This window comes from Cryptomeria japonica, chromosome 11 (assembly GCF_030272615.1).
Source record: "Cryptomeria japonica chromosome 11, Sugi_1.0, whole genome shotgun sequence".
Lineage (NCBI taxonomy): Eukaryota > Viridiplantae > Streptophyta > Pinopsida > Cupressales > Cupressaceae > Cryptomeria > Cryptomeria japonica.
The window spans coordinates 727,710,024-727,724,357 of record NC_081415.1 but is presented as its reverse complement, the minus strand read 5'-3'; the positions used below and the strand labels follow the sequence as shown (position 1 = coordinate 727,724,357).

At 35.9% G+C, this 14,334-nt stretch overlaps 1 protein-coding gene across 2 annotated transcripts in view; it reads left to right on the top strand.

The window, feature by feature from the left end:
• Positions 1-14,334, top strand: part of LOC131050822 (serine/threonine-protein kinase STY46) — a 171,378-nt gene that overhangs the window by 104,452 nt on the left and 52,592 nt on the right. For both annotated transcript variants that reach the window (XM_057985109.2, XM_057985110.2), the window contains 2 exons: positions 7,145-7,320; positions 9,977-10,075. In XM_057985109.2, the coding sequence (XP_057841092.1) occupies positions 7,145-7,320; positions 9,977-10,075 (275 nt within the window). The remainder of the gene's footprint in view (positions 1-7,144; positions 7,321-9,976; positions 10,076-14,334) is intronic.

Genomic DNA, 14,334 nt, shown 5'->3' with positions numbered 1-14,334 from the left:
TTATGATCGGGTTGTATGGGGCTTTTTAACAGGTGTACTGAGAAAATTCGGTTTTCCTATCAAATGGGTTCAATGCATCAAACTTTGCATATCCACCGTTAACTTCTCGATGATAGTCAATGGAAATGTGTGTGGCTTCTTCGGAGCCACGAATGGCCTGCGAAAGAGAGACCCGTTACCACTTGCTCTGTTTGTGATTATGGCGGAAGTTCTTGGGAAATTGATAGAAAAAAGACATGCAGTTAGCAAATGGAAAGGAATAAAAGTACACAACCAATTGGACAATATTACTCACTCCCAATTTGCGGATGACACAATAATCTTCGGGGAGGCCTCGCTGATTGAAGCCAAGAACATCTTGAGGTCACTGAATGTATACTCTAAGCAATCCGGGCAAGTGATGAACAAAAATAAGTCGCAACTTTTTTTCTTTAATACTAAAATGCAAGATCAACAAAGGATCTCAAACTTGTTGGGAATTAAAATTTCTCAACTTCCAATCAAATATTTGGGGGTTAGAATTGAGAAAGGTTGCAGGCAATCTCAGATTTGGGAAGATGTGTTGAAATCTTGCTCGACCAAAACAACACTTTGGAAGAATAGATGGCTTACACAAGCTGGCGGATTGACAATGGTTAAGTCTGTCTTATCAGCCATTCCCATTTATAGTATGTCATGCTTCAAGATGCTCTTTGCTGCTGGTAAGAACATTGACAACCTGCTCAGAAAATTTGTTTGGGAGGGGGCAAAAGACAAAAAAAGATACCACTTATTAATGGGGACACCATGTGTTTATTGAAAGAAGATGGCGGAGCTAGACTTAGGAAAATGGCACTTCAGAATATTGCATTGGGAGCCAAATTATCTTGGAAGATGTACACAGAACCACAAAAATTTTGGTGCAAAATATTCAGGAAGAAATATTTGGATTCTGACAACCCTTGCTGAGTCCTCACTATGGCAAACACTGAGCAGGGATACACCTCTTGGAACTTTCTTTGGGATTGCAGATTCATTATAACTGATCACATTTCGTGGCACATTGGAAATGGTAAATCTGCAAAATTTTGGAGGGACTCATGGGATGGTGCTCCTGCACTATCTGACAGCTTTAGTCTTGATTGGATTGAGCTTGCCGAGTCTAAATATGGTGTGTTTGTTGAGGATTATTTCGAGCAGAATAAGGAACTGGATGGGAAGTGGGTGTGGAAACAGATATCCATTGGAAATCCGACTTTATGCGAATCTCTGAAAGATGTGCTAAAATGTAGATGTATCCCTCTGTCTTATGATGATGATAGGATATTTTGGTGTGTTGCCAAATCAGGTGAATACTTTGTCAAATTGGGGTATGAGGTACAAAGACAAAGGGGTCGGTGCACGGACTGGCCACATAAGCTATGTTGGAGCAATATGTTACACTCCCTAAAGCGGGGGCATTTCTTTGGTTGGCACTTCACAATAGGATCCTCACTGGGGACAGATTAAAATTAATAGGTATCTCTGGACCTAACATGTGTGTCATGTGCAAGGCAGATGAAGAATCTGCCAATCATCTACTCTTCAATTGCCCCATGGTGGAGGCTTGCTGGAATTGGTTCTTGGACAGTACCCATCTTAGAACTGCCAGAAATGAAGTACTCAAGGATTTTCTTATTTCTTGGCCAAGGATCTACAACTCAAGGTGTAGTGACTTGTGGCTGGTAGGGCCTTCATTAATTGTTTGGCATAGTTGGAAAGAGAGAAACAGGAGGATCTTCACAGAAACCTCACTCCCGGTTAGTAAAATCATCGAGAACATCAAAAAAGCTGTTGAGGAAATGATAAATGGGAAATCTGCCTCAAGGAAAATTAGATCCTATAATGATTGGGACCGGAGCATGGAAAAGATATGGTTCCTCAAACCCCCTACAATCATATACAACAATAACAGAGCGAAAAGCAGGGATATCAAATGGATGGCCCCACCTCAGGATTGGACGAAATTAAACTTCGATGGAGCTAGCAAGGGTAACCCAGGAGATGCTAGATTTGGAGCCATAATTAGAAACAATTCTAGTAAGATAATTCATTGTGTTTATGGTAGACTGGGCAAGGCTACTAACAATGAGGCTGAAATCAGAGCATTGGAGGCTGGATTAAATCTCTGTGTTCAAAATGGTATCTCCAAGGTACTCATTGAGGTAGATTCCCAAATAATTATAAATGACATTATCAATTCAAAGTTCCAATGTTGGAAGTTATGCAAATGGCTCCCTCTAATTACACATCTGTTGGATTTGATTGGCACTTTTGAAATTACGCATGTGTACCGAGAAGGGAATCACTTGGCCGATTACCTTGCAAACTTGGGAGTGGTATGCAATGACAACATGATTACTTTTGACCAGTATTCTGCAAGCAACGATATAATGAATGTAATGTCCCTACTAGTTAGAGATTACTGTCCTGCAAACAGATTGTTAGAATACAACATATAAATATATATATAAACCATTTTTAATTTGCAATCTATCTTTAATACTTAATTAACATAATCATAATTTTCATCCAATAAAAAGGATACGAATGCCATAAGAAAGTATGTCCTTAGGCAGTCGTGAAGCTCGTCTTCTTGGAACCCCTTGGTTCCAAGCCCTCCAGGAAATTGAAGATGAGTTCGAATCCTGTCTTGGGTGTAACCTCTTACACCCAAGCCATCCAAGGAAGACCCTTGTCTAGTCCTTGCCTTGGGTGATGCCTCCATCATCCAAGTCCTCAGAGGGACCGGCTAGATCCATCTCTTCTTGGTTGAGTTTAATCAACCAAGCCATACATATGCATATCAGTTTTTAGTATACATACTGCCCTAGGGATTATCATAATCCCTCCCTTAGACTAAGTGAGTTTCCTCCCTATAACCTCCATCATATAATCACATTTATAATACATTTTTGCATTTGATTACTATTTTCCATTCCATAATCCACATTTACATATTCCTGATTTAACATGTATTCCCTAACATATTTTCATAAAAATGTTCATTAACCAATATTCACATTTATTTATTACGTATATTCCTAACTGTTCATTAATATGTATTCATTAACATATATTTTCACATATCCATTTAACATATGTTTACACATATTCCTAAAAACCATTCCTTAATATAAAAATATTCATTAACATATATTAAATATACATTAATTATATTTATTAACATATATATAAATTATTCATTCATTATAAAAATATTAATTACTTGTATTTGTTAACATATACATTAAATAAGTATTAATTATATTTATTAACTTATATAATAAAATGTTCATTATTTATATTTGTTAATATATAACATGAAGTGTTCATTCATTACTTACATGACCTCTTCCTCTTTCCACGCAGCAGACCCCTTATCCTCCCATTGATTTTCCCTTTATTTCCTTTCTTCCCGTATTCTCCCCCTCCCGTAGTTCTTCCCTGAGCCTTCCCTTAATTCTGCCTCAAGGAAAATTAGATCCTATAATGATTGGGACCGGAGCATGGAAAAGATATGGTTCCTCAAACCCCCTACAATCATATACAACAATAACAGAGCGAAAAGGAGGGATATCAAATGGATGGCCCCACCTCAGGGTTGGACGAAATTAAACTTCGATGGAGCTAGCAAGGGTAACCCGGGAGATGCTAGATTTGGAGCCATAATTAGAAACAATTCTAGTAAGATAATTCATTGTGTTTATGGTATACTGGGCAAGCCTACTAACAACGAGGCTGAAATTAGAGCATTGGACAACGAGGCTGAAATTAGAGCATTGGAGGCTGTATTAAATCTCTGTGTTCAAAATGGTATCTCCAAGGTACTCATTGAGAGAGATTCCCAAATAATTATAAATGGCATTATCAATTCAAAGTTCCAATGTTGGAAGTTACGCAAATGGCTCCCTCTAATTACACATCTGTTGGATTTGATTGGCACTTTTGAAATTACGCATGTGTACTGGGAAGGAAATCGCTTGGCCGATTACCTTGCAAACTTGGGAGTGGTATGCAATGACAACATGATTACCTTTGACCAGTATTCTGCAAGCAACGATATAATGAATCACATCAACATGGATGCTTCACGTGACGGTATCGGCTGAGACAAGTACCCGAGTTGGAGGTGGCACTTGACTAGACTCTGGTTCAATCACATGGTACCGTGATTGGATGTCAGTGCGAGCTTTATCCCAAAAAGCAGATTCAATTTTGATTTCCTGCAATAGCGGTGGCACAGTCGCACTATACTTCTCTGAACAAATCGGGCAATCAATATCAAAAACTCTGTTTTTTGGACTTTGAAAAAGAAACTTCCAGGACATCCGGCTCTATAAAGAAATGCCTCACAGTTGGATGCCGCTAGTATTGATGAACTTGGAAAATGGCTCACTTTGGAGAGATCAACTGTGTGAATTGTGAAAGGCATGTGGGTGCCCAAATCAGAAGTCTATTCGTAATTGAGGAGTATGTGTACGAGGCAATCTAGGGGCTGATGGGGATCACTCTTAATTTCGACATGCACTGGTGTGATGCACTAGTTTATGAAGCGATGGTGCTTCCCATAGTTGATATCATCAACTCAAGGGAGCGGTCTGTTGAGTTATTGTGTGACTTTGTTAAGCCGTCCGTGGGAAATATTGTTGCGAATGGCATCCTCGACTTGGATGAAAACACAAAGGTCAGCATACTGAAAACTTATTTCCAGCCAGAGTACTATTTGCCTTCTAATTCTAGTGAGGATGCAAACAACTCTGAAGAGGATGAGGTGGCGGATGGTTCGGATTCTGAGAATAGCGACCAGGGCAGCACAACCCAAAGAAAATTGGAGAAGGCGGAAGAAAGGGAGCGAATGCAGACCTTCATAGAAAACGCTTGGGAGATATTCAGGCGTGCGGTCTTGAATGGGAACATAGATCCTTTCAGGCGCGTTACTAACTCCGACGATTGGTGGTTCCCTGCTGCCTCTACTACAAATGTTATTAGCCTTGGAGAGTATGCAACGTTGATTCTCCAAGCTATCCGGGGTGAATAATTGTTCTGCACTTGGTCATTGCCCTGTCTTTGTATATGTTAGTCATTTAGGTCATCTACTCTAGTCTTTGTCTCTAAGGTTGGTGTTGTTATCAATCGTAATGTCAGGTCGTATGGTAGTATAGATGAGCGATTCACCCACCTTTTGTCATATGTGGGTAATGGTACTTAATGTAATTTTCAGCATTTTAATAGAGGGTGCTATCCGCATAATTGATAGCACTTACCTTTAAAAAAAGAAAAAAAAGTACTAGGTTGGACTATGTGAGTAACAAAATACTTACTTCTGGCATATGTTTGATGCCCATTTAAAAAAAATTATCAAACGAAATTATAACCCATTAGAGATTACGTTGTGTAAACTCCAAATATATAATTTTTTTAAAGATTTGATTATTTTTTCTATTTTTAAATTAATTTGTACTAGATTTGGTCCATAAACTTGAAATATTAAGTTTATTTATTTATTTAATTACATTTTGTTATTACGTTTTTTGAAAATCAAATTATATGACATCAATCTACAGAGGATTCATTTCAATAATAAAAAAAATGATAAGTTTAGGTCAAATTATGGAGGCCGTATGCAAGGATTTTTTTAAACAACAAATACGACCAATAGAAAATTAATAAAAAAAAATATTCAAAAAAAAAATCCAAAAAAATATCCCCATCAATCTTCAATGCGTTACAAATCTTTTCCCAAAAGGGTTTGATTTTTTTTTTATTTGTGTCAAAAAGTGGTGGCCGTACGCATGCATGGTATAGTCCTGAAATAGACATTCTTAAATAGTTGTTTTTCAGAAATCCCTTTTAAAAGTCAATCTGTATTATTTGGGCATTCAAACAAATTACATATTTGGAAACTAGACCCCAAGTGCTACATTTTGTATAGCTGACTTTTTTCAAGATTAAATTTTAGTGCTTCAAATTGTTAGGTCAATTGTGACAAAATCTGAAAATCAAGGAAAACACTTTCACATTTTGGCCAAAAAGTGGACTCAACTTTTTGCACACACCTTGAGTATCCCTCATACTTGAAATACTCCTTGAATTCATTGATCTAGTTAATGAGCTCTTTTGAATTCAATGCATTGGAAAAAGTTTGGGACACCCATCTTAGTTCATTATCGGACTAAGAGCCCTCGGGAACTGGTCTTTTCCCTCATTCAAAAGATTCCTTTCTTTTCTTACTCTCTTCTTTGGTCGCTACAATCACCTTCAACATTTTCAGTATTTGTTCTGTGGTCAACCTTCAGGGCAGCTAATTTATTTAGGAGCTTTTTGAACATTTCTTTGACTTTGGCCTTTGTTGGACCTCTGCTTTTTGGAGGCAGGATATCATCAGCCAAATACTCTCACAAACCCAAAACCCCCAACTCCATGTGCCTCAAGTAGGTTATTACATTCTAAACTTAATTCTATTTTTCAGCTACACGCACATACACATATATGTATATATTATATTTGTTTGAATATACCAAAAACGTACCCAACCCCCCCAAAAATTTCTGCCGTACCAGCGTTTTGTACAAACATACCCATACCTGATTCGGCAACTTAGTAAAATGTACATTGGGCCTTGCTTACCATAGAAGATTGCTATAGTAATGTGAATTTTCTAATGGATTTTATGAGAGGATATTCATTGAAAGGTTCAATAATATAAGTTTAAGGTCCACTCTAGTACTATTTAGCAATTTAATCTAAGGAATGTTTTCCAATTATAATGATAAAACAAAATCCATCAGTTGATTTACATTTATCAATCTGAGTAGATTTATGTTCCATCTGTAATCAATGTTGTAACCAAATGCATCTCTCTTGTACAATCCTTTGACCAATTATAGTAGATACCATATTTCCAAACACTTTATTAAATTCTGATTGCAAGCAAATTGTAGTTAATCTCATGTTTCCAAGTCAATGTCTATGATTTGATTGTGACCACTGCAATTGTAAGATGCCAGTCTAAATAGTTATATACTTATTATCCTTATATTTTTATGTAGCCCAATGCTAACTTTTAAAATCCTTTTAATGCTTTAGTGTATTATAACCCCATACATTTTTATTCTTGATGCAGAATATATGTCTGGAGGGAGTCTTTATGATTACCTGCGCAGGCAAGAGGGCCCCTTGCAGTTGCCAACACTGATAAAATATGCAATTGATGTCTCCAAAGGAATGGAATACTTGCATGAAAACAAGATCATTCATAGGGATCTAAAAGCAGCGAATCTACTAATGGATAAAAACTATGTATGCCCATTTATTTAAAGCTTGCTTCAGATTCATTAATAATTTAACATTTAATGACTTATGTTTTTCTGTTGCAGGGATTTACTGCTTGATTTCTATAAACTTTATTCATGTTTCTTTTAGTTTAGAGATATGGAAAATTCTTCTTTTGGATAGACATTTGTTTTTTCTTTGCAAAACATATTGATACTAGTTTTGGCATGCCATTTCTGAGGAACTTGTCATTTTATGGATGTTTGTATCATTCCATGGTACATATTGAAGAAAACAGTTTAATTTGTAGCCTATATGAAGAAAATCCTTTTACACAGAAACAGAAATCATCTTAGCATCATCAGACCACTTAAAATGGTCAATATGTCGTACAGTATGTAATTGTTGGATGGAATATCTTTCCATTCACATTTAAGTTGAAAAATGAAACAAACATATAATAATAGGTAGTACAAGTGCATAATGCTAATAGATAAATATTGGGACATTGTTTAGCAATGTTTTGGCTTCAATACACTTTCTGCAAATCTTAGGCACCGTGCTTTGAAACTCCTGTTTGTTTTGAAGAGCACAGTGACACTCATCGAAGCTGATATACTTGCAAATGTAGTAAAACAATGGAATTGAATTTCTGTGTGGTTTCCATGGTGTGAGACACTGGTAATCTTTCAAGAAGAACAATTGTTTAAGAATCATTCGCAACTTTTCTGGATATTTAGCTAGAAGTTGTATGGAAGACCACTTGACAACACATTTTACTGAATATTTGTGGACAATATTTAGGTATTATTTCATATCATAATCTTGTAGCAATAAAATTTTCAGCTAGGGACTAAAGTTCAATTCTAAAACTACTAATCTTTTCTAACATAATAATCTTTCCCTTCAAATACTTTAAAATGCTGTATAACTTTGGATTTTCTATATTAAAGCTAAAATGTGGTGTATTAATTAAGAACTATGGCACTGAGTAGTGAGTGACAATTCTTTGAGTTGTGGAAAGAACTAAACACCTGTTGGCAGGTTCTTCCATATGACTAAGTATTCAGTGATTCCCTTCTTGTGGAACTGCTTCACGAGCCCAAGGGATCACTGCTTTTGAATCCAAGCCAAATTCACCTCCCTTATCAAGTTTTAAAAATTCTATCTGGATTTGGATTTTTCTGCCAATGACCTTCAAGAAAGATACATGGAATATCAAATGAATTTGAGAAGAGGGAAATAGCTCCAACTTAGAATTGTAGTTGTTAATGTCATGAAGCACCTTACAAAGACAATAAAAATGTCTCATCATGGACTTCGACGACAATCTCTCTACTTTCTTTAGATATTTGGACTAGTGTTACTTGGTCCTTTATCAATGGGAGGCTGTCACCCTCCAACTTACATCTTTGCAGGGGATTTCTAAGCATCCTAGAGGGTCAAGGATAATCACCTACTTCTTCCACCACATCAAGGAAATTGGGAGCTCTGAATGGCCTTTATATACCTCCTACTCCACACATCAACACGAGTAGACTTGTGAGATGACATCTTTAATGACTTCTACCTTAGCTCATTCCCCTCAAATTGGTGGTTTAATTCCTTTTTGGCAATGCAGCTTAGTGTCCTTGGGCACACATGTCAAGTAGTCAATTGGAGAATAAAAGATAAAGTGCCTTTAAGTGTCCTCGGAATGCCAAATTTTTACTTGCACTACGATATTACAATTACTCAAGAATAGTAAACCGAATCATACATATATGAGTGATTCGCATGAGAATAGTAAAGCGATTCAAAAGATATACCAATTGTTCTTATTTTATTCAATGTTGCAATGCTTTTAAACTCTAAATGGTAAGGGGATTTTTTCCAACAACAAAGTACCGTTTCCCAACTACAGGACAAGTATATAAACTAGCCAATGGTTGCGGAGGAATTCCAACTATCGGCAACTACGTAAAACTAAATTAATCAACTAATGAGGCACAACTACACCTGCCAACTAATTGAAGGTACAATATAACTAATGTTAACTTATAACTAATGTATGTTTTAGCTATTATCAATTAAAAGCTAGGAATGCAATTTTTTGGAAAATTTTGATGTAACTTAGGAAATGGTATGGAAATTATGGCAGGCCTCAAATACTTGTGGTTAACCATAAAAAATGGTGAGTAATGCTATTATAGAATGAACAATCATCCTTGAGAACTTCATATAAGTAAATATAGATCTTTTGAGGCAGATAGAGTGCAATTTCTTACTAATGGAAATTCTTGTTTGGTTGTGGTTTTCTGTAAATGACATTCAGACTGTGTTGATGCGTAAGTAATACACTTCATCAAATGTCCTTGGCATTCTATTAAGCTGGGTAAATAAGACTGTGTTGAAGCTTTGTCAATGTTATTCTGAAAAAATGTACTTGTCCAATGATGATAAATGGATCTTTTGTGCCACCTTTTAGGAATGTAATGTTGCTGATGCATTTGCTAAATACTGGCCAGAGCAAAACTTAATTTTATTTTTCCAAACCTAAGTGTAGAGGACTATAGAAGAAGATTTGTTAACAAATTTTGAATTATTGTTGTTACAAAAATTCTTTTGCATCTATTAGAACCATTATCTTGAAGGGAGTCCATCAAAACAATTTTTACTGACTTTCAAAACATTTTTTCCTAAGGTTGTTAAAGTTGCAGATTTTGGAGTTGCCCGTTTCCTGACTCAGAATAATGGAACAATGACAGCAGAAACAGGAACATATAGATGGATGGCGCCTGAGGTATCATTGAGAAGAGCCCTACTTGGTTTTGTAAATGGCATATAATGTAATACACAAACATTAATAGAATTTACAAGTTTTTTATTAAACCTTCATTATCAAACTGTATGACTGTTCTAGTAGTTTTGAAAAACCTTGATGAAGTTGAACTGTTCTTTTAAAATATTGTAATCCTTTGAGGACACTTCCACCCTGCTGACATAATTCTGAGAACTATAGCCCTACAGTTTTTGGAATCGTTTGGCAAAGTATGACAATTGTTTATCGCCTGGGATGCATAATGGAAGCTGTCATGTTGGCAAACTATGACAATAGACACATAAAACTAAAATGGACATGATTTTGGGGCCCTTCAAATAGACTTGAAAAATATTCCTTTTGCATCTTATGATATGCCAAAAAATGAATCCATCATGATTATCTTCAATAATACCAAAAGCCCGTGGAATCTGGACTGCTGGAGTATCCAGGGGAGAAAAATCTAAACTGCTGGAGATTAGTTGTATTATTAGCAGAAGCAAATCAAACTATTTCAGGGTAAGTAAAATTGCAGAACGAAACTTCAAGTGAATGAAAGATATACTATTGCAGAAGAATGGAGAGCAATGTGTATATTTGGAAATTATGTTTATGTTTATTAGCTCCTACATGATGCCAGTAAGCAATATCACAATTTGTTGTGTGTACTAGAGGGTATTGTGGAATCCCTGTTTATCGTTGTTAGGATAAGCCTCAAGAGTAGTTAGTGAACTCCTTAAATTTGTGAGTTGGCTGGACATGACACTATACTGCATATTGGTATATCCACTTCGAAGATTAACAACTGAAAATCTGACTGCAGACAAGCACATCTCAACTGTATGTTGCCATTCTTTACAATAAGGTATGTCTGAATAGATTCATAATGGAACCATTGCTAGAAGTGAAATTGCTCTTCTACATGTAGCCTTCTATTGATAGACTTTTGGCTGAAGAAGTAATGGTTGGTATTAGCCTACAGAATGTTGTCCCTTGACTCTTCAAGGATAATCCTTTGAATCATATGTGGCTCTGCCCTGTAATAAATAGTAATTCCAGGTTTACTGGCTTCCACCATAAGAGCCATGCTGCTACCTGGATTACCAAACCACCAAGCACCAGGGTCCTGATAACTTTTAGGAGTGTTTAATAGAGGTAGTGTCTGCTGTAAAAGCTTACCTTGGAAATTATTGAGCAATTTGAGGTGTAGCAATAAAATGTGCAAGGGATGTAGGAAACCAAATTTAAACATGATGTGTTTTGATTTAGTTGCAAGTGAAATGATATTTAATGACAAACAATAAGATGGCCTTTAAGCTCTTTGAAAGAACTACATCTTTGGAATCATGGTTTACAAGCTGACTGTGTACTTGGTGGGTTGCCAATGAAATGTCCCACCCCAGTTTGCCAATAAAATTTTCCGCACTTCTTCTAATCACTCAGCTATGTAGGATTTTTACCAAACAGTTGGCATGCATCCAATGGTGAAGGCATTAAATTTGCTGCTCATAAACAACTCAGTTTGCTGCTGATTATAATGTCTGTCTTTCGATATTTCAAAGTGTCCCGATTTGTAGTGATTTCAAACCACAATAACAATACACACATTCATGCATTTCTGCTAAATCCACATATTCTATTGAAGCATTTTAAACAGAGTCATTTACTGATTTGCCCAATTTGCTGGAAGTATGAAATTCTTGACAATGTTCAGTTTGCAACGTGTTTTCCAAAATAATATATATGCAGAACATATGGCTTGAATTTCTACTCAGAGATAACAGAAATAAAGAGATTATGGCTGACCTTACAATACTGAGAATATATGTTCTCTATTTTTGCTGATTAGAACTGAAGCATACATAATTTCTTTACATTTATCAATAATGCACGAGTATCATATTGCTGCCATTTACTTGACATTGCCGTCCTCACATTTGATGCAAGCTGGATGTTCCAACACTCGAAACAAGAGAAATATCTTCTAAGAGTCGCACTGTCCACACATATCATGCCTAAATCAACCAACAGCTGAAGATAATGCTCTAATCTCAAACGTCCAATATCAGAAAATGCTCAACGCCTTCAATGAACACTAACTCAATCAGCACAAACCCTATTTCATAACATGGCATCTATATATTACCTTGCCTGGCAGCTCTTTTAAATAAATTCAAGAAGCACTTTAAACCTGTTTGGTAAACAGATTTGTCACTGCAATTGTTTCTCTGAAACTGATCCTATTTGCCTGAAGAGCAGTGACAACCTCGGCAACAGTTGGAGAGATTGCAATCAAACTGCAATCTTCCTCTGCGTTTGAGAGGGGCAGCTTCCTCACATGATGGGGTTATTTTGGATTTTTGTGTGCTTTTAACCTGAAAGTATATAAAGGAGAAAAGACAAAAACTAAGGAAAGATGACTAACGAAAACCCCAACAGTAGAACATCCGAATACCATTTGAGATTTACAATGAATAACGATTACAAAGGGGGTTTTAACTTTTAGCATACAATGCAATGATGATAAAAGAGGATAACAAACTTCGACGTACGAGAAGATAGGCTATACCAATACATCCAAATCAAGATACCAGGAAATGGGTGTCTTTCATTACATCAATAACATAGATTGTGAATGTATTACACATATGCATAAAAAGACTACCAATTTAACATACGAGAAACTGGTAACGGTAAGACATGAACACATTTAGAGCACACAAACTAAAATGCATTCTTCACTATCCTTTTGAAAATATACAAGTACAAAATTCTTTCTATGCATAGTATGAAAATAAAAGTTCTTTGAAATGTCTCTAAAAATTTCCGCAGAGTTTCCCCTTTTTTGTAAGAGTCTCCTTTACATTGTAAATAGCCTTGTATTTATAGGCTCCACAGGATAACAACCTTAGTAACTAACTTTACATTTTCGGGTTAGAAACTACCCCACTTTTGCGCAAAAAGAACTTAGTTAGAAACTACTTCACTTTCACGCAAACGAGGTCCATTTTCTAATTTTTAGTTATGATGAGTGGCAAAAGTCACTTTCACCTTTACAAAAAGATAAATTGAAGCCTTTAATTTCAAATAAAAACCAAACAATTAATTTGTTAAAGTTGATATTGCAGCTCAAGTTAGGGGCCGCTTGCACTTTGTGTGTGTACCATAACAGATACCATGATTGAGAAGCCATCCCCATCTTGAAACTGTCATTTGACTTGTGGGATATTATGCTCATTAAAAATGTAGTAATTCCAAGACATTCCAATGATATTGAATTTGATGAAGCCATGCCAATCTTCACAATTTTGAAGGTCATATATTTCAAATTTTATTGATGCTAGCCTTTTCTTAATCTGCAACTATTTGATATCTCTCTTCAGCATTATATCAAACAATTCATGCGCTGTATATGTTTCCACATTTTACATGCGATTCACATTTCTTGAAGCATTGTGTGAAATGGTTCACTTGTATTGTTGGTACCTGCACAGTTTGCAATTAAATCTGCCTTGCCTTGGTCTGAAATCACCTGCATTTTCATGAGCCTGTATATATTCCTTACATAAGCTGTACTAGAGAAACCTGTAAATGATGTTCAATTTTCAATTCAATATGCAAGATATATTCTAGTTATATTTTTCTTGATCTATGTATTATCTATTTATATGATAAAACTGATTATCTTCTTTTGTATGGCAGGTGAGAGGAGCATTTATAGATTTCGATGTTCTTCTCACAAATATCGATTGATATATATATGTGCAAGAGGGGAGGATCAAGCGATGCCTTAACCGGTCATGTCCTTTAGACATGACCGATCAAGACATTACTTGATCGCACCCTTTGCCTTATAATTACCAATCGGTGCACACATTAATCAACAGCTCGATACAAATCAGGGTCTACGTAACTTATTCTTTAACACCAATCGGTATCTACGTAACTTGTTCTTTAACACCAATCGTTATCTACGTAACTTGTTAACCAATACTAGTTGGTGATCGCTTAAGTGATACCAAGCGGTGTATGCTTTGTCACCCGATAACAATCGGCTAATCCCAATAACCATTATTAGTTTACTGTCAATACATCAACCGATATAAATCGGGATACTTGGTTAGCCCGATAATAATCGGTGATCACAGTTATAATGCAAACTGATATTAATCGGTATACTATGCTATGATATGATTATCGATAGTTTGAACATTGATCGAACTAAGTAGATTGAACATATA